Genomic DNA, 27,823 nt, shown 5'->3' on the forward strand with positions numbered 1-27,823 from the left:
GATAAAATCTCTTGGACCTTGATGAGGGTTTGTTGTTGTTTTTTTACTCTATTTGCAATGGCAAAAGGAAGGCACAAGGGTCTTCTTTATTATTTTTGTTATTATTTCCTCCAGAAACGTGTGAGAAGCTGGTTGAGACACTTCCAGGAAGGGGTGGGGGTTGGGGGGAGAGAATACTTTGTACATGTTCTGGTGTGGGCTGGGGTTGCCAAATCTCCCCAAAATAAATAAATAAACAAACAAACACATGTCCGGGAAATTCCACAAGGAGACTTGAGGCACCGACACATGTATTATTATGGCATAAACTTTCAGCTGATGGAGTGGACTGCAGTACACAAAAGCTTATGCCATAATCATTAAGGTGCCGGGAAATAGAAAAAAAGGAAAAAAGCTTCATAGCCCTACTATTAATAATATGACAGGTGTACACCTTTAAAAAAACAACACACTACATCCTTTCAAAAATACCCAGAGGCCTGGAATATATGCATGGTGGTTGCTTTTTTCTAAGCACTCAGAGAGGACTTTCAGTTAGTTTTGATGCTATTCACCCCCTCCCCCAGGCTTCCTTTAAAAAAATAAAATATGTTGCTTCTGAAAATACTGTTTGTAGTTCTTATTCCCATATTATTGGGATGAGCGGATATGTGAGAAACAATGTCTTACAGTAGCCCTAGAATTCAATCCACTGTTACTAACCCCAAGCTGTAGTTTAGTAGTAAAACACATGCCTAGCATGCAGAAGGTCCTTGACTTTATCTCTGACATCTCCAGCTGGAACATGGGCATAGCCAGGATTTTTGTGGCAGGGGGAGGCCTTTTGTTGGTGGGGGCAGAAGCTCAGCTATGTATTTTTATTGGCCCGGGGGCAGCTGCCCCTCCCTATCCCGCCGGCTATGCCCATGAGCTGGAATGCTGCTGCCAGTCAGTGTATGTAATGCTAAACTAGATGGGCTAGATGGGAGACAGTAACATGATACTGATTCATTATTTCATTCATTCATATATATATATAATTTATTTTCCATTTAATATTATACATTCACATCATCGTTATCCACTTTACCGCTTTGGCTCTTTAGAGCCTATCGACTTCCTTCCATCCTGCCTCATGGCTTTCAAAATTAACCTTTACATCATTGCATTTTATACGTTTTCCAATTCTAATTACACTTATTACAAAATGGCTCAAAATTTAAATGAAAATAGAGAGAAAAATTCTCATTACAAGTCTTCAGACAACCCTGCTGGTGATTCTGATTGCTTACAATAATCTTTCAAATATCGTATAAATTTACTCCAGTCAGTTTGGAATATTTGATCATCATTATTTCTATCCCATCTCTCCTACTAATAATTGTGTATGTGTGTTTATTACAGTAAAAACTTTATTTGGGGGAGAACCATGCTCGCGTGTCACTCTATACTTTTTCCCTCTAGGATCCGCGCCCGCCACGGGCTTCTTCCAACGGTTTCCCGCCCTTCGCGACGTCACCCGGGCGCGCGCGGAGGAGCGAAAGGCCCCTTCGCAAAGGCGCGGATAGAGGGCCGTCGCCTGCCGCGCTGTGCGCGATGGCGTCATCGCGTCGCGGCCGCCGACGTCGCGCCCCGTTTTCTTTCTCCGTAGTAACCGGGTAGAGAGGGGAGGAAGGCAGGCGAGGAGGAGGGGAAGGCGGGGAAGAAAACCGAGCGAGGGTCTGACGAGGCGGCGGGTAAGCTGAGAGGAGACAGTGGGGGAGAAGAGGGGCTGGAAAGAGGCCCCCGGGCCGCCCCTCCTCCTGCTGGGTTGCCTGGATATGAAGAGGAGGAGGGGGCGGGGCTGAGGCCTATCGGGGCTATGGAGGCCTCGGGGACCTGATTTCTCTCTCTCTCTCTTCCCATTCCTAGGCGACGTGCCCTCCTGTCTCCAGCCACACCCGTCGCCCCTTACCGAGGGTAAGTAGGCAGGTGGTATTATCGGAATATCTTCGGACGTACACTTGGGATTCCGAGCCTGAAGGCCGCCTTTTTGCTGCTCCTCCTCCACCCCCACACTTGCAGCCTCCAGTCCTCTGTTGACATAGCAAAAGCCCTCGCCCGTTGAAAGGGCGAGGGGGGGACGGCAACAGGATCAGAGCCGATTTTTGTTACAGTGGTACCTCGGGTTACATACGCTTCAGGTTACAGACTCCGCTAACCCAGAAATAGTACATTGGGTTAAGAACTTTGCTTCAGGATGAGAACAGAAATCGTGCTCCGGCGGCACGGCAGCAGCAGGAGGCCCCATTAGCTAAAGTGGTGCTTCAGGTTAACAACAGTTTCAGGTTAAGAACAGACCTCTGGAACGAATTACCGTATTTTTTGCTATTTAAGACTCACTTTTTCCCTCCTAAAAAGTAAGGGGAAATGTGTGTGCGTCTTACGGAGCGAATGTAGGCTGCACAGCTATCCCAGAAGCCAGAACAGCAAGAGGGATTGCTGCTTTCACTGTGCAGCGATCCCTCTTGCTATTCTGGCTTCTGAGATTCAGAATATTTTTTTTCTTGTTTTCCTCCTCCAAAAACTAGGTGCGTCTTGTGGTCTGGTGCGTCTTATAGAGCGAAAAATACGGTAAGTACTTAACCTGAGGTACCACTGTATTTGCATGCCTGACTCGAGGGAGCGAGCGTGTGCATGTGCACGCTTTTCTCAGAAGTCAGCCCACTGAGCATGGTGGAAAGTCCCCTACCGAGTGGGCATGGCATGCAAGTGGGGCTTGAACCCCAAATAATAGCTGCCGTGCTTTTGTTTTCGCTTCCTTTCCACGACGGCGCTGGCTGTATTTGTAAAACTGAAGGTAACATTTATAGAAGAATAGGACTGGAAGGGGCCAAGGAAGACACGTAATCCACAGGTGTGTGGATTATGAACCCTACAAACCACCTACAGCTGCCAGCGCTGGTCACCATTATAGTAGATGCGTTGTGGCAATGGCTTCAAATGCTCAAGCCAATGCACAGCTACGAACCAGTATATGATTGCTGATGGACCTGGATGCAGCAGACTGAGTTCAGGTTAGGATAAGAAACTTACTGGCTGGCCTCGAAAAAGTCAGTCTGTCCCATGTATGCTACATTGATGTCTGGAGAAAAGGACAGAGTGTTTTGAACTGAAAGACAAATTTGAAAAATAAGTGTCAAGTGCTTTTAAATGGAAGTGGCTAAGTAAACAATAATAGTGCATACTTACAAAGTACGGTACCCAGCTGCTTCAGTTCTCTATTTTAGTCTCTATCTCCCAGTAGGGCTGCTCCCTGTTTTTATACCTGCAAACACAGGATGTATCTGTTTTCTTCTTCCAAGGCTGTTCTCTCTCACCCTAACTTTTTCAGGTGGACTGTATGACTGTGGCACTTAAACACAAATAGTTTTCAAAGCAGCAGATATCCACGTGATAAAAATCCCCAATGAAAATATGTATATTAGACACGTATGTGCATTCATTGTAGAGTTTGTAAGAGCTGAACCAAATCTCTTCCACAGATTTAAGACAAAATCCTTCCAAGGCTGCACTTTTCATTGCATTCATTTTATACACAGAAGTAAACCTACAGTGTTCTCCTAGGACAGCACCTGCGCAGCATTAAACAATGTCCTCAAATTCCAGCAAGTGAGTCATTAAGTGCCTTAGAAAATGAACTGGTTTTTGCATTTGGGGTGCTTTTTCATCAGCCAATGTAACAAATCCATCTTTAAAAACAGAATTTCCAACTAACTGATCCAGTGAAGCAGATGCTCTCATTTTGACAACCAAAAAAAGTATGGGTCATAAAATATCAAAGTAGTCTGCTGATTTTTTCCATTTGGATGGGTGGGTTGGTGTTTTTCAGCCAATGTAAAAAAAAAAAAAAAGGCACATGGTTTTTCCCCAAACAAAAATGATCCAGGGTGTTCATCCAAACTCCTGGCGGTCGGTGGTGAGGTTTGATGGAGCGATAAGCCACTTCCGCAACCCTGCCATTCTCACCAGTCGGGGGCAGGGAAGTGTACCTGTTCCTTGTGCCTTCGCCCAGGCTGCCGTAGCAAAGAGGCCCAGATTGGACCCATTACTGTCACATGATGGCAGCAGGTCAGCCCCTTTCCCTGAAATTCCCCATTTTGGGAATTGCTGTGGGCAGGAATGCTACCACCAGAAGGTTCTGCCTGTCTACTCTTTGGGCAGGTGCATTGGGGCACTTCTTAATAGTGGAGCTCCTCCAACAGCAGTGACCTGCAGAACTGAGCCAAGGAACACCTCTGTCCATTCATACCCCTTCCAGTACGTGGGTTTGGATTGCTCTGTTAAGTGTCTTCGTTCAAACGCTATCCAGATGGATTTGCTTTGGGACATTGTACTGCCTTGAGATACACTGGAATTTTTCTTGGGTAGTAAAATGTCCCCAAAAGCATTTATATAACATTATTTATGTTTTGGTTTAAGATGAACAGCAGTGAATGTTCTTGTTAGTAATCTCAGGGCTAACGAAGCAGGGGTTCTTTTTCACATTTCAATTGCCTACTGTCCTTTAAGGGATAAATAGCTTGCAGACATTTTAAATAAAAATATTTATTCTAGAAGATAGCCTGAATTCATTGTTAAAAACAAAACCTCTAATGCATAAAGTTGCCACATTTTATTAGTGTCAGCCACATTTTATTAGTGTCATTAAGTAGGATGCAGTTGATTGTATTACATATATTTAAATGTATTTAGGATTCTTTGCCATCTGAATGCAGATAATATCTTTTCTTGGTAAACAGAAATGACTAAACAACAGAATTGAACTGAACTGGATATTAACCCTTTAAAAGGTAGTCTGCTTCTATCAGTAAACAAAATATCTGCATTGGAGTAAACTTGAGTTTTATTCATATACTAGAAATACCCATTTTCATCTTTTAATAGTAGCTGCTGCCAGTCAGTGCAATCAACTCCTATGATTGATATTTAGGGGGAGCATTTTTTACCAAAATCAATAAATAAATGGTGCTTTGTTCATCTTTCTAAGTCAGACTTTCCTATTTAATTCTATGCTAGTTGCCTATGGGGTTTTGTTCATACGAGGACTGTTTTGAAGTGGGCAGAGGCTTCATATTTAGTACGTCATTTCATCTTTTTCAGACGCATTGCTGACACCATGAATTGGAACAAAGGTGGCCCTGGCACCAAGAGGGGCTTTGGTTTTGGTGGCTTCTCCATATCCACTGGGAAGAAGGAAGAGCCAAAACTCCCTCAACAGTCCCACAGTGCTTTCGGAGCTCCTGGTTCAGCTGGGTTTGGAAAGACACCACCACCACAGCTGCCTTCTTTTTACAAGATTGGATCAAAGCGAGCAAACTTTGATGAGGAGAATGCGTAAGTTGCCCTCCTTTTGCACTTGTATCCCCATTAAATGAGTTGCCCAGAATTTTGCGATGATTTGTTTTAATAGGGCAGACGTAGTTGTATTACCTGATAATATGTGAAAAGAAGTGTCACAGTGGATGGCATAAGGCCCAGGGGCCAGCAAACGTTTCAGCAGGGGGCCAGTCCATTGTCCCTCAGACCTTGTGAGGGGCCGGACTAGATTTTGAAAAAAAGAAAAAAAAGAACGAATTCCCGTGCCCCACAAATAACCCAGAGATGCATTTTAAATAAAAGGACACATTCTACTCATGTAAAAACACCAGGCAGGCCCCACAAATAACCCAGAGATGCATTTTAAATAGAAGGACACATTCTACTCATGTAGAAACATGCTGATTCCCGGACTGTCTGCTGGCCAGATTTAGAAGACGATTGGGCCAGATCCGGCCCCTGGGCCTTAGTTTGCCTACCCATGGCTTAAGCCATTTTACAGCTGACATCTCAAGCGTAAGACTAGCCAGAGTCCAGATAAAAGTTGCATGACAACAGCTAAATTAGGCTGCCAGACAACTTGGAGTGGATATTTCAAAGATGGAGTTTGTTCTTTAGTTCTGTGCCCCCCCAAATCTTTTTTAAAAAATTCCTAAAATATTGTCCAGTGTTAGGCTCTGTGTGATAGCAGATGGTTTCCCCTTATAAGCCCGCTTATGTGTTGACTCGATTCTTCCCAGTGTCACCTCCTCTCTCTCTGAATTTTCAGGTACTTTGAGGATGAGGAGGAAGATTCCAATAATGTTGACTTGCCATACATTCCCGCTGAGAACTCCCCCACTCGGCAGCAGTTCCATTCCAAACCACCTGACTCAGACAGCGAAGATGACCCATTGGAGGCATTCATGGCAGAGGTGGAGGTAAGTTACCTTCTCCTAATGCATTGCCAATATTTTGTGGTTTTGAAATGTTATCAGTTGTATTTATTTTAATTTAAAATATTTTAAATCTGTCTTCTGATGTAGGGTATCTGAGGTAGTTTATAGCAAACCAGTGAAAATATCCATAATAGCCAGCTGTTACCCTATAAGCAAGGATGAAAGTAAAGACAAGGACAGACAGAACAGAACAAGGGAAGCTGTTTAGGGAAACTTTTAATGTTTAATAGGTTATTGTATTTTAGTGTTCTGTTGGAAGCCGGCCAGGGTGGCTGGGGAAACCCAGCCAGATGGGTGGGGTAAAAATAAATTATTATTTATTATTATTACAAAAGCAGCAACAGCAATTAGCACCTTAGGGGCCTTAAAAGTCAGAGAAGTGAAACCAAGCAGGTGCCTCTCAGGAGGGGATTCAGCAGTGGTGATGTCGCCACTTCATACATTCATAATTTAGTCTAAGAAGTACGAACTCCTGTTCATAACAATTGGGGAGGGATTCAAACTACTACTGCTACCATTTAATTACTGGTTTCATTTACAAATTGCTTCCCGCGAGGTATTTCAAAGCAATTTACAATATAGTGGCATATACGAAAGAGTAACGTGTTTAAAAACAGTTGTATATAAAAACATTTTTTGAAAATAACTGTAAAAATAGAAACAATTTAAAACGAACAACACATAAATAAAATCAGTTGAGATCTAGGTCAGATAGCAACTGAGATAAAGATTTTAGAAGTCTTTTGGAAAAGGGAATGTTTTTAGCAAGTACCAGTAGATATGCACAGTGAAAGGGAATTCCAAATGGCAGGTGCCACTACACTAAAGGCCCAGTTCTGACATTAATGCAGAACAGATCTCCTGATAGGATGGTATCTGCAGGATGGCCTCTCCTGCAGCACACTGATCAATAGGGTATGTAGGGAGTGAGGTGATTTTTTAGGTATCCCAGTATATAGGGCTTTGTGCAACAATACCAGCACCTTGAACCTATGGTTTTGTATTGAGATACAGTGATATGCACTGAAAAACCCTTTAAATAATATGATAGGAAGAATAAGGAAAGGAGGGGAGCCAGCTGTCAGAAATCTTCTCTCTCCTGGCAGTTGGTATCCCTCAACTGGTTGCTGTATTCCTCCAGCATCATAGGAATTTTATAGGGGAATGTGCTGCATTGCAATGTTACATTTCTTTTGTGACCCATTAGGATCAAGCTGCCAGAGACATGAAGAGATTGGAAGAGAAAGACAAGGAAAGAAAAAATACAAAGTAAGTTATTTTTTTTATATCACAGCCCCATTGAAACAAGTGAGAGACTGAGAAGAAGCATGGGATCATCTTGCATTATTTCTGCTGGGATATTTGAAGATTTTGCCATGCTAAGATCTTAAGCCTTTCTGAACCTCCCTGAAGGCTGTGATCTGAATTTATGAGGGTTGATTTCTGAGGGGCTGGTGTATAGATGACTTTTCCACGGAGCAGGGTGTTGAGGTTACCTCCCTCGTTGTCTTCAACTATATAGTTCTGTGAAACAGCTTTTCTGTCACACTTCATAGACCTGAAATTCAGTCAATTTTACTCTTCATAATTTGGCAGGTCCTGGTGGGTTGGAACATAAGAGGTTCGTGTTCTTTTGTTTTTTTGTTTGGTTGCTCCTGAATGTTGTCAGTGTTGCATTATATTGGCACTAATCAGATTGAATGTATGGAGCTGGGTATGTGGAACATTTGCAGGGAAGTTTTGTTTCTCTGCTTATTTTTCCAGGGGTATACGCGATGATATTGAAGAGGAAGATGATCAAGTGAGTTTTCTACGCAACCTTTCTATCTATTACAAAACAGTAGTCAGTGAGTGCAGACACACATTTCTGATATCCTTTGAAATAAAGCAGGTCTATTTTTGTTTGCTGAGAAGATCGGGGGGGGGACGACACAGGGGGGAGCCTGTTCTTTCTAAATACATCAGACCATTAGCCCAGCTGATAAAAGAGTTAGGACCCCAAACTGGTTTGCAGGTCAACTTTAGGTGAGTCACATCAGCACACAACCAATGCTTTTTAGGCTTTTGTTTTATTTTTTTAAAGGGGGACATGGAGTGAAAAAAGGGAGAAGGAAGCAGAAAGACAGACATAAAAATGAAATAAAAGTAGGCCCTGTTCAGGTTTAATGATAAAAGTGGGTCCTGGTCTAAAAAGGTTGGCAGCTATTGCTGTGGACCATATAAGCAACAGCTGAACATATTTAAGTACTGTATAAGGCAGTGATGGCCAAACTCGGCCCTCCAGCTGTTTTGGGACTACAGTTCCTGTCAACCCTGACCACTGGTTCTGTTAGCTAGGGATGATGGGAGTTGTAGTCCAGGAACAGCTGGAGGGCCAAGTTTGGCCATCACTGGTATAAGGTATTGTAGAGCTCACCATGCCACTTTGCATACTTTTAAAAAACTTGTCACAGACTTGTGCTTCTTTGAGTCTCCTATTGGTGCAGTCAAACAGCTTTATTAAGCTTGTATAAAAGCATACCTGTTATCCAAAATCTGGAACGTCCAGCCCAGTAATTCCTGAACTGTGTTCCGGGGTATATTCTAGTGTGCCATGACAGAATGGCTAATTGATTTCTCCTGAGCAGTCTAACGTATCTGCCCACTACATGTCTGCATGAGTTTCTGCTCTGACCTTGCCTCCTAATCAGCCTCCATAGCAAGTAGTTCTGCCTGTTTCTTCATCAGCCATGATTGAAGCATGTGGCCCAGGGATGGTTAACCTGTGGCTGTCCAGGTGTTGCTGAACTACAACTCTCATCATTCCTGACCATTGTCTTCGGTGGTTGGGGCTACTGGGAATTGTAGTTTAGCAATATCCGGAGGGCCACAAGTTAGCTGCACTGATTTTAACACCTCGTGGTGCAGTGGTACATAATTACCAACCCCTGTGGAGTCTGGCTATTGCAACTTTTCATGAGTCAGTGCTCTGGACTTCTCCCTATTGTGGGTTCCCGTATGTTGTTGAACTACAACTCCCATCACCCCTAGGTAGCAAGGCCAGAGCTCAGGGATGATGGGAGTTGTAGTCCAACAACATCTGGGGACCCACAGGTTGAGAACTGCTGATGAGACATGGAGTTAGAGAAACTTATTTTATGGCTTAATGTAACATTATTGAAGCTACCATTTTTCCCTGTTGCTTTGGTAGGCATTCATCTTAACTCTGAAGAAGATCTAAGGTGCTTCTTAATGTGCATAGTAGGATTGAGACATAGCTGAGAAACAGTGTGTAGCCCACTCGATGGGGGAGAGGGATTTCTTAAATTTACAGTGCAGCAAAAATAAATGAAAATAGAAATCTTGTTCTTTTGTAAATGAAGTCATGTCTTCCTGCCTTTCTTTCCCTTCTTGTCTTCTTTCGTTCCTTTATTTATTTATTTATTTCCACTCCTACCTCACCCCGATTATTGCAGGATATCCTGAATTTTCCCAATGAATACTCCTCTTTAACCCTTCTTGGCTGGGTGTCCAGATAGCCACAATGTTCTAATACTGCACAGGGATGCCAACCAATTGCACCAATAAATATTGTGGTTGATTTGGGTTCAAATCCCTGCTCAACCATGAAGCTCTCAGGATTGGCTGGTCCTTTTCTCAACCGAATGTTACTTATTTAGGCTTTTTCTTAAGCCTCCAATCATCTGTGTCCTCTTGACAAAGTTGTAACGAGGATAAAATGGAGGGGAGAGCCATGTACGCTCCCCGAGCTCCTGGGAGGAAGGACAGCTTGAAAATGTCGTAGAAATGTATTGATCAGACTTAATATTAGTGTGACTTTTTAGCCAGTTAAATTTGCATTTTGGAGGAAACGCTGAAGGTGCCTTTTTTGAAAGAGTCTCTCTTGAATGTGAATTTGACTTTTTAAAACAAGGAAGAGCTTCTTGTTTTCTGTATCTTCAAATTAGAGAACATAGGGCATTCCCTGTTATAGTAAAACATCAAAATGGTTTCAAAAACCCTATCCTGTCCTGTAAGGGAGCACATAATTGTTAGGAGAACTCTTTGGGGGAATTCCTCTTTTAAGAAAGTAGATACCTGCAGTGTCAATCATGTATGTCTGCTAGATCAGGGTGGAAAACTTTGTTGTTGTTGTTGTTGTTGTTGTTTGATCTGCAGGACAGACCCTTGTCAGATCAGAGCCTTGTGGACCAAATTTGACGGGTGAGCAGGGCTGCTCACTTGTCAATCACTGACATCACAGTGACTTCAAGTTATTCAACGTGTTTCAGTCCCAAAGATGGAGCCCTGCATGGTGCTTTAAAGCACCTGAGGCATCACATTGTTGCCGGCATCAGTTGCGTAAGCAAGTTCTCCATGGGGAGCTTGCTAGGACAGCCATTCTAGCACATTTTGGCTCTGTTGCCCATCAGCTGATGGGAGGTAGAACCAAAGCCTGATTTCCCTTGCCAGTGTACAGTCAAGGTTCCCGATTGTGTATTGGCATCCATGTCCTTACCTGCTCTACATCTGTTCAATGCACTGTAAGTGACTAACCAACCTAAAAGAAAACCCTTCCAGTTTTCAGAATTTTTTTTCTCGTTTGGTTGCCTGGAGACTTTTAACTTGCCGCAGACATCTAGCCAAGAAGTCAGCAGAAGTAAATGCAAAGTAAAAAAGACAAAGAGAGAATTTTGAGCGTGTGCAGAGTATTTTTCTATCACTTCTGAGTAACTGCACTTATTCCTATTCACAAATACGGCATTAGAGAAAAAGATTTGGAGGTCAGTGGTTGTAATGTCTAGGCAAATGTGACACATACGCACACACCACCCGTCTTGGAAATTAAGCGTTGAAGGCCAGACATTTTGACATAGCAGAAAACACTTTTGTGGCTTTAACTGAACATTTGAGATGGTCAGCTCAGGTCTTCTGATTGTTTCCTGGAAAAGCAAAATATACCAGCCAATTTGTTAGTTCTTTATTATGGTTTCACCAAATAGTTACTGTGATAAAAAGAGAACTATTAAAATAGACAAAGTTATTTGTTCTTTATGGGTAAGTGACCGTCTCTAAATGTAGCTAGTAATTAACTGAAAACAACAATAGCATTTCATCCTCTTTGGCACTTGTATGCAGTTACGTTTCTCTGTTTTGCTGCAGGAAGCATATTTCCGTTACATGGCAGAAAATCCCACTGCTGGTGTGGTTCCAGAAGAGGAGGAGGACAACCTGGAGTATGACAGCGATGGCAATCCAATAGCACCATCCAAAAAAATCATTGACCCTCTTCCTCCTATTGATCATTCAGAGGTGAGGGAATTTCTTCAATCAGTAGCATAGCGCCAGTGCTAAGTTCATCTAAAAATCGATAGTAATACATTGAATAAAGCAAAGAGAGGAAGAGACCCTCTTCCTCCAGTGCTTATGTGCTCCAGTGCTTATATTCTTCCATTGCATAGAAGCCCAGACAATCAAATTTACGTGATTTTTTATGTCAGTTTCCCCTTTACCAAAGTGCTTCTTTGAATGTCTCACAGGAGCTGCACATTTGCCGGATGCTATGCTTGCAACTGTTAACGGAGCAAGAATGTTCATGAACATTCCATGGCAGCCCGCTACTTGGGCCGAGGCAGCAACCAGTTTTTAATTGATAAAAGTGGTACCCCTGAATAACCATGAACTATTTGGCCTGCAGATTGAATACCCACCGTTTGAGAAAAATTTCCACGACGAGCATGAAGAAATCACCAGCCTCACCCCACAGCAAGTGGTGGAGCTGCGCCACAAGCTGAATCTCCGGGTAAGATGAGTCCTGCTTTGAGGATTGTCTCTTGTTTAGACATGATCATAACAGCTGTGTGGCGAACAATAAACAGACACAGAACCTTTGCAAAGATGTGCCATGGTTCCTTCCTGAGTGAGGTTATGACCCAAGTAAGATAAAGAGAGCAGAAAGGATGTAAGAGAGCCAGTATGTTAAGTTTCAAGGATAGTGGTGCAGAGGAGAGTTCATTTGTAGTGGGGATGGCTACAATTCAGTGGCCGCTTTGTAAAAGTGCACCTTGAGGAGGGTTTGCAAGAATAATGCGGCTTGACAGAGGGAAAAGTTTGATCCAGTGTAGAGAGACGTACCATAGAAAACTTGCAGCAGGTACTCTTAATAGGCAATTGTTAAGTGTGTAAGGACGAAAGAAGTAATTATAATTTAACAGTTTTCGTGTCATTCTATTTTATTAAAACAACTAGAAAAAAATATGATTGGAAGATCTCACATAGGTGAAGTGGGGAGGAGGGGAGGGTTAGGTTGAATCTGGGAAATAAAACAATATATGGGACAGCAAAGGATATAATAGATTGTTATAGAATAGTAATATATTGTAACCAGAAGAGAAGTTCAAAAGGGGAAGTAAAAGTATTTTTAGTATTTTCATTATTGTAATAGTTATTATTTCTTATCGGTAGAAGGCAATGTTAATTTAGGCTTCCTCGTTTTGCTGTCTGTATAATTAATTTTCTTGTCAATAAAAAGGGGTGGGGGAGGAAACTTGCAGCAGGCATAAAAGGCATGGTAGTTAGCAGACATAAACTGTTAACCAGGTTTTGACAGTTGGTCACCTTCAGGCTTCCTTGAGTACTTCAGTACTTGTTAGCTGTTCGGACACTTTCCCCCTCAGCTTATTCTGTTGGGGATTGGTAGTAGGGAGGGCTTCTGGTTGTCATTCAGGCTTTCAGACCCATTCTTGGGATTCTCTTCACTTCACTAGCCTCTGTGATTGATCAAGCTTCTAGCTAGATATTGCTGGTCATTTGTTCCATTTAGCCTCTGATTTTCATTCAAAAATACCTAACGTTGGTCTATTTGTAGAGGCCCAGTTGGTGAATTTCTGGATTTTATAAGATGTGCATGCTCTCAATCCTCCCATGAATATGGGCTTCTGATAACATGGGACATTCCCCACTTCTTTTTTTAATGCTTTATTGGTGTTAAAAACAAAACAAATAGGGAATAAAACAATACGAAACAATCAACAAAAGGCAATTCAAAATCAACACTCATTTTAAAAAAAGATTTAAATTCACATGTAGCGAATTCAAACATGACTTCAAATCCCCCCAATTGTGATTCCTAATTGTAATTTTTTTTTAACTGCGCACTTAACTTTATCCCTCCTAGGTTGTTCGGTTGTGTTAATTTTGTAAAGTACTCTTATTTCATGTAGAGGTCAATCCAAAGAATTTAGATTTTTACAATGTGCTTTTAGGTATTCTCTGTAAATATTCCACTCTATTGAATATTTGATCTGTCTCGGAATCTTGTTGTCAATCTTGCTAGCTCTGCATATTCTAAGATTTTATTCTTCCAGTCTAATTTAATTTAAATTAGATTGAGACATTTCCTTCATCATTGTGCTTTTCAGGTGTGTTTACCACAGCTGAATGTTGAATTCAGTTCAACACAAGAAAGGCTAATCATTTGAGGTGGGTGGTATACCCCTATAAGGTGGATTTAGGACAATAAGCATTGTTGGAGACTGGAACTGAGTGAACGTCCTTTTCATATAGACTCTACATCAGAATGTGCATTGAGTAATCTCTCTCAAAAGTGTAAGGCATGGTTTAATGGAAAACTTTTCCCCTAGGTCTCTGGAGCAGCTCCTCCAAGACCAGGAAGCAGTTTTGCTCATTTTGGTTTTGATGAGCAACTTATGCATCAAATTAGGAAATCAGAATACACTCAACCCACACCTATCCAGTGCCAGGTGAGTCCTGCATAGCAGTGTTCACAGTAAAAAAATGGAATTTATGAAACGAGCAAAATGCTGTGTTGTTTTCCCTATCCTGTTTGGAGATTATGCTGGGGTTCCAATGGGCTTAGATATTTGCTTATATTGGTTTATTTAGTTAACAACATTGTCACTTAAACACAAGCTCTTAAAAGTGGAGATGTGATGAAGTGACTAGGGTATAACTGACCATATAATAATTGAGGAGCACGTGGAATATGAAATGATTCGGGTATGCTAAAAAAAACTTTACAGACATTTTTTTACAGCTTTATGGCTTTATGAAGGTTAATATTTTCAAAACCATACCCTGAGCTGAGAGTCACCAGCTCTGTTTTGGGAAACTGCTTGATTTAAAATGTGGGTGGGTTTTTCCCCCCCCTTCAGGGTGTTCCGGTGGCCCTGAGTGGGAGAGACATGATCGGTATTGCAAAGACTGGCAGTGGGAAAACTGCAGCCTTCATTTGGCCCATGTTGGTTCACATCATGGATCAGAAGGAGCTGGAGCCAGGAGATGGTCCCATCGCAGTGATTGTATGTCCAACCAGAGAGCTGTGCCAGCAGGTAAAGAAATGTTTGGAGCGTCATGGAAAGAAATGGGGGGAAGTAAATCCTGGAACAGATTATCCATCTGAGGAGATTATGCTGCTGCTGCTGTTTTAATTTGGGTTGAGGGCAGGTAATGGTATGTGGAGATTTACCAGAAAAGGGGGGACCAGTTAAAATTAAGGGTTTTTTTATGGGGGAATGAGTTGGTAAAGAAATTTTTACTTTTCTGGGGGGAGAAACCCCATCTTGCATACTTTGGTCACCAAATAGCAGCTCAGGTAGAAAGCTTCTGATATTTATTTGGTAACTTTACAGTGGTACCTTGGGTTACATACGCTTCAGGTTACATACGCTTCAGGTTACATGCTCCGCTAACCCAGAAATAGTGCTTCAGGTTAAGAACTTTGCTTCAGGATGAGAACAGAAATCAAGCTCTGGCGTCGCGGCGGCAGCAGGAGGCCCCATTAGCTAAAGTGGTGCTTCAGGTTAAGAACAGTTTCAGGTTATGAACGGACCTCCGGAACGAATTAAGTACTTTACCCGAGGTACCACTGTACAAGAAAAGGGAGGTTCAGAACTATGGTGCAATTCCAGAAAAATTGCCAAGCTTTAACAGAGAGGCATTCTGGCTTGCCACACTAATGAGGGCACCCTTACTTTGATTTAAGGTGTTGTAATGAGATATTGTGGTGCAGGATTTGATGCATGGCAGGACTTCAAATACCTTGCTCTTTTGTAAGTCCCAGAGACCCATTTTGGAGCCTTTATGTATCAAAAGAGGGCTTCTTGCATAGGTGGTATAGAGAAGGAGGAACCCACATTCACCGCTTCTGCTCACCCCTCAGGGTTGAGATCAAGATTTTAAAGGGGGCTGGTTGTAACTAAACTAGTCAGGCCGCCACCAGCTTCACCTTCCTGTTGCAAGTGGATATGGGAGTAAGGCTTGTCTGCCTGTGCTTCAGTTGTTTCATTGTTAAGATTTTCATTATTAAAAGTGGAATGTTAACTTTTATGCTGCCTAGTGGGAAGTGGCTCAATTTCCAGTCACAATAATACTTCCTCTGGTTGCTTTCATATGATATACTCAACATAAAAAACAGGGATGCTAGAAATCTGCCCTGAAATTCTGCCTCTTCTGTCTCGTAATTTTTTTATTAAAACTTTTTGATGCAACAAGATAAAAGGAGTGTGGAGAAGAGAGAGAGAAAAGAAAAGAGAAAGTAAAAAAGAAATGATGTGATGTATAGAGATTATTCTAGCAAATTCGTTTGGGATGAATACAAAAGAAGAGAGAGAGGGAGTAGATACAGAAAAAGTGAGGTGTGAGTCCAGCAAAGAGGGATCCTGATAAGCTCTAGGGGTGAGCCACAGGTACAAAGATGGCCGGATTGATGTACAAAAGGCAGAAGAAAGTTCAGTCACTGGAAAGGAGAGTTAGAATAACAAACAAGAAATCTGCTTTGTATTCTTGTAGCCCCATTGCACAGGAAAGTGTCGATTTTGCAGTCCCTTTGCTTCTTTGATGTAATGGAGATGTCTTTCTAGTTTTTGAAGTAGTGTTATCAATAATCTGTGAACTGCTGTGCCTTCAGATCCACGCTGAATGCAAGCGCTTTGGGAAGGCCTACAATCTACGCTCCGTAGCAGTGTATGGTGGAGGAAGCATGTGGGAGCAGGCCAAGGCTCTGCAGGAAGGAGCAGAAATTGTTGTCTGCACTCCAGTGAGTATTTCTTCCAGGTACTTGTGTTGCTGTAAGGCATCTTTCCCCAACCTAGTGTCCTCCAGATGTTGCTGGCTGGAGCTGGAGTTGTAGTCCAAAACATTCCTAGGTTGTGGAAGGCTGCCTTAAGGGATATGGGATCCTGAGAATGGCTTGCAATATGTTTCCTTTTCGTTCTAAATAAAAAGAAATACCTTGTGATTCGTTCTTTGGTTTGTGGCTTATGTGAACCTACCTCATTTTCCCCCCTTACTGGATTCAGAAAATGTGGATCCAAATTGGAGTAGAATTCCTAAGGGCAAGAGGAACTGCTTTGGCAGTTAGCAACTTCTGAGGGATGTGTCTGTTGTTGACACAACCAAACCATTTCCCTCTCACTGGACTCTGGTTGGGAGTCTTCCTTTACAGGTTGCCTTCAGAGCTTTCCTTGGCACTTGGCCAGCTACTATTGACCATCACTAAGGACCCTGTTGTTCAAAAAGGACCACAAACAATATCAGGGAAAGTAGGAGCAGTATAACCACTGTGACCAAGGAATTACTGTGACATAGTTTGAATGATACATTGATACTGGCTTTTTCTGACTAGCTTGCTGCTGTTAAATATTTCCAATCAGGGCCGTTTGATTGACCACGTGAAGAAGAAAGCAACCAACCTTCAGAGGGTCACTTACCTTGTGTTCGATGAAGCCGACAGAATGTTTGACATGGGTTTCGGTACGTACCCAGTAATACTGGCTGCAGTGTGGATATGTCACAGCGGTGGCCTACGTTCCCCACAACTTCATACCATCCTCTATATCTTAGGAATGCATTAGTGAAAGAGTGCAAAGGCTGAAGCATTTCTTGGGCTACGCACTCAGCAGCAACTAAATAACAGTGTTACAGAAAAGTACAGGGCATTCTGGATAATAGAAGAGGGTGGTGGTGCAAAATGAAGGCTTTCACATGAAGGAATATGAGAAAGAAAAGTGGTTTGACCCAGTGAAGAATAGTGCAAATTTGGAAAGTAAAAATAAAACGCAAACGTGCTTGTTATGACCGTTTAACATTGGTACCAAGCTGTGTTACGTGTCCTGTCCTGAACTTTGTGGTTAGCTGAGAAGGAATTCTTAGTGGCACTCTTGTGCTCCAGATGGCCCTGTGAAAGCACACACAAGGATAGGTTTCAGGGACCACGCCCAGCCTTTGGAACTTCCTTTCTTCAGAAGTCTCTCAAAGCACGGGCAGAAATATCTTCCATAATACCCTTTCGTTCAAGGAAGCATTTTGTGGCCAAAGGAATTTCATTTTTAAAATTTTTTTAGTGTCTACCTCTTTCATTTGCTCAATGTTCATTGTACAAAGTAGGGCACAGTTCGTAGTAGAAGTGGCACCGAGCACCCAGTTCTGCAGCCATATTATTCACCCATAGTATATGAAGGGCAGGCTGGGCATTGCTGGAGAAACTGTTTTCTTTTTTTCTCTTGGTTAGGCCAGGAGTGCCTAAGAGATAGTGCCGTGTGTGTTAATGAAACAGAGGCTATGTGAATCACCTGCAAAGCAACTCTCTATTATTTGAGTGGAATAATCATTGGCCTCTTGAAGATGTGTTCAAATATAAATATACAGTGGTACCTCGGGTTACATACGCTTCAGGTTACAGACTCTCCTAACCCAGAAATATTACCTCGGGTTAAGAACTTTGCTTCAGGATGAGAACAGAAATCATGCTCTGGACCTCTGGAACGAATTAAGTACTTAACCCGAGATACCACTGTATTTGCTTATTTCCCAAACCTCAATTTTAGTTGACTTTGAAAGAAACACAGATTTCTTCCTTAATTTCTTTTTTTCCTGGGGCATAGAATATTTCTAATTACAATAATAAACAAGAACCAGAATGGCCGCAAAAATATGCTTTGCTGAAAAGCAAATTCAAGCCCACAGATAAATATTTGCTCGTTGTCAAATTTGTCACTTAGTTGCATGATAAATTGATTTGAAAGGCCTTTTTAAAATAAATGTCTTTTTAAAGGGGCATGCTTTTTGGTAAACAAAAAACTCTGAGCCTGATGTTCAAATGTAACAACATCTCATTCAAGACCTACTGGAAGTTGAGCTTGTGGATGATTCTGCATTTTATGAAATAAAAAGGTGTTGTCTTAGAATGCAGAGATTGAGCGCTTTTCATCATGAACTATATGCCATGCTCTCTTCAGCCAGCTGGCTGTTTATAATACAGCTGCTTTTCAGCATCTGAAAACTGTACATTGACTGGAACTTTGTTCTTCTTTTCATCCAGAATACCAAGTCAGATCAATTGCCAGTCACGTGCGCCCTGAAAGGCAGAGTGAGTGTGGACTTCCTGAATACAAAATATATTGAAATATGTATTGTGTGAGACAGAACTGTTTTATTCTTGTAAATATATGTGGTTAGCCCTTCGGGGCGGCATTAATTTGTGTCCCAAAACTGTTTCCAATTCCCATACTTAAACCAGAAAGAAATTAAGTTATATTAATGGATTTGCAAACATTTTGTTCTTGTTAAGCAAGGACAGCCTGCTGTCTTCCCACCCACCCAATCACAGATTTTTCACCTTTCCCAGATATTTGGAGTGTTCTAAAATCTTGTTCATATATAGGTAGTTTTCGGGCATACAGAACCACTGTCTCCTTGTCATTTACCCTCTCCCATTGCCTCCATGCTTCTCTGATGTTTGAATAGCATCTTTCACCTTACTCCTAGCCACAATGTGTCCTTCTGGTACTGCTGTATGCAGTAAGGAAGGATGCATGGCAAATGTGATGCTATCCAGGGGTGCCCAAACCTTTTTCAAAGAGGGCTAGATTTGATGAAGTGAACATGCGTTAGGGCCGACAAAAGTTATTGAGCTTTTTTTAGAGTTCTACCCCAGGACATATACTGCCACAGGGGGCAAATTAAATCGACCAGCGGGCTGGATTAGGCCCCCGAGACAGAATTTGGACATGCCTGCAATAGTCACTCACCTGTGAATCATCACAGGCAATTCCTATGTACAGTGGTGCCTCGCAAGACGAAATTAATTCGTTCCGCAAGTTTTTTCTTCTTGCGAGTTTTTCGTCTTGCGAAGCACGGTTTCCCATAGGAATGCATTGAAAATCAATCAATGCGTTCCTATGGAGACCGTCCGGGGACTGAGGGGAAGCGCCGCGGGCCTTCCCCTCTGTCCGCGGACCTGTTTTAAAGCAAGGGAAGGGGCAGCGGGGAGAATCGCTTCTCCCCGTTGCCGCCCCTTGGTTCAAAAGGGGTCCGGGGAGAGAGGGGAAGGTGCGGGCGCCTTCCCCTCTGTCCCCTCTTTTGAAGCAAGGGGCGGAGGGGAGAAGATCGCTTCTCCCCGTTGCCGCCCCTTGGTTCAAAAGGGGTCTGGGGACAGAGGGGAAGGCCGCGCGCGCCTTCCCCTCTGTCCCCGGAGATTGCGGGGCTGGCAACGGGGAGAAGCGATCTTCTCCCTGCCGCCCCTTGCTTCAAAAGAGGTCCGGGGTGCGGGGGCAAGCTTCGTTTTGCGAAGCAAGCCCATAGGGAAATTCGTCTTGCGAAGCAACTCGAAAACGAAAAAACCTTTCGTCTTGCAAGTTTTTTGTCTCGCGAGGCGTTCGTCTTGCGGGGCACCACTGTATCTAGATTCTCGTACAATTCTGGTGGATGGGGTGGCTTCCTTGTGAGCTTGCACTCCTTTGCACCTTTGTGTATATAACATTAGTACTATTTTCCTGGCTTAACAGCTCTACTGTTCAGTGCAACTTTCCGGAAGAAGATCGAGAAGCTCGCCAGAGACATTCTAATTGATCCAATTCGAGTGGTGCAAGGAGATATCGGAGAGGTAATATGCCTTTTGGAAAAAACACTGTTTGAAATAGGCTAGAGCAAAGAGAGAAGCCACGGGTGTGCATAGTATAATGCTTCTCTGTTCTTCCCCCATTTCTGCTCTTGTGTTAAATATATCCTGATATTCTCATTTTACCTCTATTTACTCCTCCTCCTCACACAACAGGCAAATGAAGATATCACTCAGATTGTGGAGATCTTCTCCTCTGGCCCCAACAAGTGGAACTGGCTGACCAGCCGCCTAGTGGAGTTCACCTCTTCGGGGAGTGTCCTCCTCTTTGTTACCAAGAAGGCAAATGCAGAGGAGCTGGCCAACAACCTTAAGCAGGAGGGACACAGCCTGGGTCTGCTGCACGGTGACATGGACCAGAGTGAAAGAAACAAGGTCATCTCGGATTTCAAGAAGGGGACCTTCCCAGTTCTGGTTGCTACTGATGTGGCAGGTAGGGGTGCAAGTTGGAAGTTTTAAAAACCTGGGAGCAATTTCTGAACCACATTATTGACCCCCTTTCCCTCTTCACGTTGTGTTATCTCTTAAGCCAGTTTTCATCCACCTACCCTGATGTTCTTTACATCTGCTGTGGTTCAGAGAGTGTTGTGCTCAACCTGCTGGGTAGATGTGGATTATGTATTGAAGATATTAAATAAACCTTAGAGAGCCAGTGTGGTGTAGTGGTTAAGAGCGGTAGACTTGTAATCTGGTGAACTGGGTTCGCGTCTCTGCTCCTCCACATGTAGCTGCTGGGTGACCTTGGGCTAGTCACACTTCTCTCTCTCAGCCCCACTCAGCTCACAGAGTGTTTGTTGTGGGGGAGGAAGGGAAAGGAGAATGTTAGCCGCTTTGAGACTCCTTCGGGTAGTGAGAAAGCGGGACATCAAATCCAAACTACTACTCCTCCTCCTCTTCTTTTTCGGACTTTTAGTTGATCAATGTTTTGAAAAAGATAGTCCTCCTTCACTATCTCATTAATTCATTCTAAATCCCCACTAAATATTTCCCTCCTATTTTTTTTTATTCCTTAGGAGAAGCTAAAATTCGTTTTAGTATAATCAGAGTTCAGTGCAACCGAACCTGTTTTCAGTCAGGGAATAATACAGTTGTCTCTTTTGGAATTGCAATACAGTCTTAAGAATACAGGCCAGCGTTAACAGAAAGTGTCTAGGATAACTTGATTGCTTTCAGCTGTTAACTGAAGCTTTCCTAGAATTGAAGGTGGTGCAGTGGGAAAGAGTTTTGAGCACAGTAAGTTCAACCTTTGCTGACAAGATGTGATATATGCAGCACGCATGTGAGAATTGCTGTGAAACTGTCTTGACCCTTGACATCTCCTGTGCCCAGCTCGTGGTCTGGATATTCCTTCCATTAAGACTGTGATCAATTATGACGTGGCCCGTGATATTGACACCCACACCCACCGAATTGGCCGCACGGGGAGAGCAGGAGAGAAGGGCGTGGCCTACACCCTGCTGACTCACAAGGATAGCAACTTCGCTGGAGATCTTGTTCGGAATTTGGAAGGGGCCAATCAGCACGTCACGAAAGAGCTCTTGGACTTGGCCATGCAGGTAACTTTGTCAAAACCTGAAGAAGCACTGTAATCTTTCCTTAACTTGAAACTTAACGTTTCTGTGTGTAATTATGAGCCACACCAAATAATATAACACAGTATGTGGTATATTGGGACGCGGGTGACGCTGTGGGTAAAACCTCAGTGCCTGGGACTTGCCGATCGCATGGTCGGTGGTTCGAATCCCCGCGGCGGGGTGCGCTCCCGTCGTTCGGTCCCAGCGCCTGCCAGCCTAGCAGTTCGAAAGCACCCCTAAAACTGCAAGTAGATAAATAGGGACCGCTTACCAGCGGGAAGGTAAACTGCGTTCCGTGTGCTGCGCTGGCTCGCCAGATGCAGCTTGTCACGCTGGCCACGTGACCCGGAAGTGTCTGTGGACAGCGCTGGCTCCCGGCCTATAGAGTGAGATGAGCGCACAACCCTAGAGTCTGTCAAGACTGGCCCGTACGGACAGGGGTACCTTTACCTTTATGGGGTATATTTAAAAAGAAAAAGGGGTTTTACCTTGAAATAGATTTTGCTGCATTTCCACTGCTTGAGCTAGATTAACATCTAGGAAAACAACAACACTGGGCATTAGCAGTATACAGAGAGCTGTCTTTAAATCTAAGGAATGAGTCATGGCAGATTTTATCTCTATCTTGTGCAAATTGCTCTCATGCAATTTGGAGGCATCTGCAAAGAAGCTACTTAAAACGGGAAACTATGTTTTTCTACAAACAAGTGATATTTTGTTCCCCCCAGTATGTAGTTCAAATGGCTTTCTCTGGGTTCCTCTCCTCTCCCCTCCCCCCAAACACAAAAACTAACTCTCCTTTATTTGGCAAATAGCGTACAACAAAGTGACTTTAATGTGCTTGTGTACTTTTAATTTTTGGTAATGGTTTTGCTCTTCCAGCCAGAATTCTGTAGTCTAAAGTAGTTGAACCAATCCATAGCCTGGTAGCCACATATTTCATCTCCTATTAATGTTACTATCCTTTTTCTCCAGAATGCTTGGTTCCGGAAATCACGTTTCAAGGGAGGGAAGGGCAAGAAGTTAAATATTGGCGGTGGTGGACTGGGGTACCGTGAGCGGCCTGGCCTAGGATCAGAGAGCGTGGTAAGCATTGAAATTCAGTATACTAATGTATACAGTGCCGTATATGTCTACTTGGAAGTCAGTTCCATTTATTTCATTGAGACGTACTCCCCAGTAAGTATGTATAGTACTGCAGCCCGAGTTTCACAGCGCTGACTGCCAACATCTTTGTGTCGCAGGACCGTGGGAGTAACAGTGTCATGGTTAACTATGAGGCATACAAACCATCCTCGGGAGCAATGGGGGACCGGTTGTCTGCAATGAAGGCAGCATTCCAGGTTGGTATGGCTAACTGTCCTGCTATGTGTTCTCTCCCCTTTCTGTCTGGCACTTGTGGTGCAACTGCTTTCTTGGCTTCTAGCCAAGTGTGGCCATTGTGCCTGTGAACTCCTTAAACCAGCTCAGAAGGGAAAGGAGCTATTGGTTGCCACCAGCTTTGCCTGCTTCAGTATGGTCGTTGCCCAGCCTGTAAACTGAATTTCCCTTGTGTCTATCACAAGTTCTTCAGCAAACAAGGTTTTCATTGACCTGAGGTGGCGCCATCAACATTCCCCCAGCATTTAGCTCCAGCTTGCTCCTATTGGCACTGCAAGTCAGCCCTCCTCCATACCAATGAATGGGCAGAGTGGAAGGAAGTGCAGTATGTAGTCTAGTGCCAAAGATACTGAAGGCAAAGATAAGTTTGGTAAAATCGGCCTGAATACTCCAGCAACTAAACCAAGCCATACATTGCAGTAGATGTCCTAATATTAGAAAGCGTTACTCGTTGAAATTCCACTCTCACATTAAAAATACAGCTGGGCTTTCCCCTTAACGGGAAGAAATCTCTGAGCAGTAAGGTACACCCACTTTATTATTATTATTATTATTATTATTATTATTATTATTATTATTATTATTATTATAACAACAACAACAATAACTTATTAATACCCCGCCCATCTGGCTGGGTTTCCCCAGCCACTCTGGGCGGCTTCCAACAAAACACTAAAATACAATAACCTATTAAACATTAAAAGCTTCCCTAAACAGGGCTGCCTTCAGATGTCTCCTAAAAGTCTGGTAGTTATTTTTCTGTTTGACATCTGGTGGGAGGGCGTTCCACAGGGCGGGTGCCACTACCGAGAAGGCCCTCTGCCTGGTTCCCTGTAACTTGGCTTCTCGCAGCAAGGGAACCGCCAGAAGGCCCTCGGCGCTGGACCTCAGCGTCTGGGCTGAACGATGGAGGTGGAGATGCTCCTTCAGGTATACTGGACCGAGGCTGTTTAGGGCTTTAAAGGTCAGCACCAACACTTTGAATTGTGCTCGGAAACATACTGGGAGCCAGTGTAGGTCTTTCAAGACCGGTGTTATATGGTCTCGGCGGCCGCTCCCAGTCACCAGTCTAGCTGCCGCATTCTGGATTAGTTGTAGTTTCCGGGTCAGCTTCAAAGGTAGCCCCACATAGAACGCATTGCAGTAGTCCAAGCAAGAGATAACTAGAGCATGCACCACTCTGGCGAGACAGTCCGCGGGCAGGTAGGGTCTCAGCCTGCGTACCAGATGGAGCTGATAAACAGCTGCCCTGGACACAGAATTGACCTGTGCCTCCATGGACAGCTGTGAGTCCAGAATGACTCCCAGGCTGCGCTCCTGGTCCTTCAGGGGCACAGTTACCCCATTCAGGACCAGGGAGTCCTCCACACCAGCCCACCTCCTGTCCCCCAAAAACAGTACTTCTGTCTTGTCAGGATTCAACCTCAAACTTTCCAAAATCCCCTTCCATCCAGCACCCAGCCTTCAATCTTTGATAGCAGTTGGCGTCACTGAGAAGACACAGAAAACAGAGGCTGAAGAATCCTCATATTGGTTATGGTTTTTGTTTTTCTCTCCTGTAGTCCCAGTATAAGAGCCATTTCGTTGCTGCCAGCTTTAGCAACCAGAAGACGGGCAGCTCTTCAGCAGGTGCCAGTGGGTGGACCAGTGCTGGCAGCTTGAACTCCGTGCCAAGCAACTCAGCACAGCAGAACTCGGCAAGACCCGACAGTCCCATGGGCATGGCAGGCATGCCAAAGGGCATGACAGGCTTCACAAGCGCCGGGAACTTAAACAGCGTCCCTGCCTTCCCGAGTCCTGGTGTTCAGGGGTTCAACAGTCCGAACGCCGGCAACAGCAACAGAGAGGGCAGCAGCGGAGGTAGAGAAAGGTACGGCGACAACCGGGGCAGCGGTCGCCACGGCGGCGATGGCCAGCGCCACGGCGACGGGAGCGGTCGCCATGGTGAAGGCCAGCGCCACGGGGAAGGCTATCGTCATGGGGACAACCGCCACGGGGACAGCCATCGCCACGGGGAAAGCCGACATGCCGGCGGTGGGAGCAGCAGCAGCAGTCGCCACGGGGAAAGCCGGAACAATGGGGACAGCAGCCGGAACAGCGGCGAAAGCAGAAGCAGTGAGAATAGGAACACTGAGAGCAGGAAAGATGGCAACAGCAGGGAGAACAACAAGGCAGATGGAGGCAGTAGTAGGGACAACAACAAGACAGATGGCTTTGTCGTTCCGGAGCCCCCAAAGCGCAAGAAGAGTCGGTGGGACAGCTAAGAGCCCAGCAAAGTGGCAAGGTGCCCCTCTCGCTCACTCTCAAGAGGGCGTTTCTGCGTGGCTGCTCAGAAGCATAGCAATGGACAGCAATGATCCCCAAACCAAGCCTCGGCTGGTGCGTCTGCAGACAGCTTCACTTCAGTGGCGCGTCAGTGTTGTGCTTTGATCAAAAGGAAAGTGTTCCCTTTCTTGGAATTCCTCAGCGCTCTGACTTTTAAAAATCCGTCCATCTCGAGGGACTTCAAAAGATTAATTTCACCCACCAAGAACAAAAGATCTTTGAGAGTGTTTCTTTTTTAACTGAATGTTTCCAGAAAGAGGCTTGGAACTGGGTAGGTTTGTTTTATTCAGATCAATGTGAACTTGTACACTAACCCATCTCCCAGTAAGTGGCACGCCTGCTACATCAGCCCTATTCAATAGCCCTCTTTTCACCCCCATTGTCATTATGCTTTTACACCTTCGTTCGCCGCTCGCAATGGCCATCTGTGCCCAGACACGACCACCAAGTTCCTGTTTATATGATTTTGCATGTATCCAGCAGTACAATGAGACGTGTAAAGTATCACAGGAAAACACAGTAGTTTCGACTGGGTGACTGTTGGCCATTGTAAGCAACAGATAGAGGAGAAATAATGGTCTCTTGGGAAGAAGGGGGTGGGGCTCACAATTGATCTTGCCCATCTACACACAATCCTGCATGGAAATCATAATGTTCCATTATGACTTGTGTCATTTCTGCAAGTAATCTTTTTTTTTACCCTTATCATTTGATGCATCACTGCTGAGTAGCTTAAATCCTCCTTATTTGGGGATTGGTGAGCAGGTTCTCAGGCTTGACTCCCGCCTCTCCTTTTTGTCAAGTTGTCCACAGTTCAGGTAGAGAGAGGACAGGCCAAAGGTTAAATCATTTCATCCCTCCTACTCCCTTGATAGTATCAGCATGCTAATAGCCAATAGAGAGAGCTTGAGATTCTGTTCCTAAGAGTAGTGGGGAAATGGCTGTAAATATGCAGGTGATGCAGCCTGCAAATTTGTCTCATTCTTCTCCATACCTAAGCCAGGTATGACGAGTTTGGCTGGAGCTAAAGGATTCCTTCTGCCCAGTGGAACAGCATACACGAGTACACACACACACACAGAGACACACACGGAGACAGAATGAATGCTAACTTTCCCCATGCCAGTCTACATTTTTACACAATTCACCATCTTCTGTGTTCTGAATGTGTCCTTGTGGGAACAAAGACCGCTTGGCAAAGACTAGCAGAATCTCAGGTTGCCTAGACTGGAGCTCCTCTGCCTCCAAGGATGATCCTAGTGTCTACTCATTTTGGTCCCTGAACATGTGTACTGTATGGGCAACAGGAGCCACCTTAAGCCTGAAGAGGATACACAAAGATGGGCCATGGAGCCACAAGGGTATAGCCTGCCCACCGGCTGGCAAGATGAAAAGTGTCCATTTGGGTGGGATCTTGTGTTGATAGCTTTGTGAATGTTCCAGAAGTTATTTCCCCTTCCCCCCTCCCTCACCACCCAAGGGTGAAACAGGCTTGGGGAGGGAGATCTTTCTTATATAGCATCAAGTTAATTGTGATTGGGGGCTGAACCAGGAAGATTTCAAACTTTGTGAGTTTGAGACTGGCTGCTGAAGAAGCATTTTTGTGCAGCAATGTTAGAAGCAGGACTTGTCTGAAACAATGTGCTGCTTTCCCCCCCGAAATGGTTGTTGCGCGCACACATCTGGAAAGAGGCAAATGTAAAAATATTTGGTTTTGGGGTTTTTTTAACAGTGTGTTCTTGGGCTCTTTAATCAGATTCTTTTTTCTTTTTCTTTTTTGCCAGAGTGGTAGAAAAATCTTGTTTGCTGAAAATAGTTGACTTCTTGCTTCTCATTTTTATGAAGAAGTATCTTGAAACTGTCAGGATTCTGTGACATGCTGTTCCCTTTACTTTCCGCTTTCTCTTCTAGTAAATGTTTTATTACAAGGACAATTGCCTGGGATGTGCCTGTTTATTTTGGCCTATATTCTTTTACTCGTAAGTTGGTTTTGTGGGCAAAAAGTACTACTCGTTGTTAGAAGGCAAACCAGCTTTAATAATTTTATTTCTCATGTTTGCACTACATCAAAATAGCCTTTAAAAACAAAAACACCACCTTTGACTGCTCTAATTGGGGAGGGGGGAGTCAGAAAGGGTTTTGTTTTTTTCTTGCCCACATCAAATTGGGCAGGGGACCCTGAGAGTTTTTTTGCCACCTTCTGCAACATACTCCTTGCCACATTTGCGCAAGTCAGTTACCCCACAAGGTTAAGCACGCCTCTTGCTACCAACTGCTTTTCCTTGCAGATTATCTCTCTCAGCATCATTTTGTCATATTCCAAAGCAACAACTGTGTGTTTCAAAATGCAAGTTGGATGGTAAAGAAAAAGT

At 43.9% G+C, this 27,823-nt stretch overlaps 1 protein-coding gene across 6 annotated transcripts; it reads left to right on the forward strand.

The window, feature by feature from the left end:
• The first annotated feature begins 1,501 nt into the window (after positions 1 to 1,501).
• DDX42 (DEAD-box helicase 42) lies at positions 1,502 to 27,385 on the forward strand. Of its 6 annotated transcripts, none has more exons than XM_083469563.1 (20): positions 1,506 to 1,715; positions 1,891 to 1,938; positions 3,504 to 3,630; positions 5,122 to 5,355; positions 6,107 to 6,257; positions 7,483 to 7,544; positions 8,040 to 8,076; positions 11,418 to 11,567; positions 11,953 to 12,057; positions 13,898 to 14,017; positions 14,429 to 14,605; positions 16,183 to 16,311; positions 16,928 to 17,027; positions 18,595 to 18,642; positions 20,060 to 20,157; positions 20,329 to 20,605; positions 21,502 to 21,728; positions 22,722 to 22,832; positions 22,991 to 23,089; positions 24,689 to 27,385. In XM_083469563.1, the coding sequence occupies exons 3-20, from the start codon at positions 3,611 to 3,613 to the stop codon at positions 25,388 to 25,390; spliced, it is 2,847 nt and encodes a 948-aa protein (XP_083325689.1). In that variant the 5' UTR covers positions 1,506 to 1,715; positions 1,891 to 1,938; positions 3,504 to 3,610; the 3' UTR covers positions 25,391 to 27,385. The 6 variants fall into 6 exon arrangements, with proteins under 6 accessions (XP_083325693.1, XP_083325689.1, XP_083325691.1 ...); XM_083469564.1 differs by having other exon boundaries at positions 1,559 to 1,715; positions 3,561 to 3,630; XM_083469565.1 differs by lacking the exon at positions 3,504 to 3,630 and having other exon boundaries at positions 1,516 to 1,715.
• The last annotated feature ends 438 nt before the right edge of the window (positions 27,386 to 27,823 follow it).

The sequence above is a fragment of the Podarcis liolepis genome, assembly GCF_965112155.1.
Source record: "Podarcis liolepis genome assembly, chromosome: 13".
Lineage (NCBI taxonomy): Eukaryota > Metazoa > Chordata > Lepidosauria > Squamata > Lacertidae > Podarcis > Podarcis liolepis.

Bases quoted from the DNA above. Each gene is read 5' to 3' on its own strand.
- DDX42 (XM_083469563.1), top strand. From the start codon at position 3,611: ATGTCCTCAAATTCCAGCAA. The intron at 14,606-16,182 runs GTAAAGAAATGT...CTGTGCCTTCAG, and splicing joins CCAGAGAGCTGTGCCAGCAG to ATCCACGCTGAATGCAAGCG. The intron at 18,643-20,059 runs GTGAGTGTGGAC...CTGGCTTAACAG, and splicing joins CGTGCGCCCTGAAAGGCAGA to CTCTACTGTTCAGTGCAACT.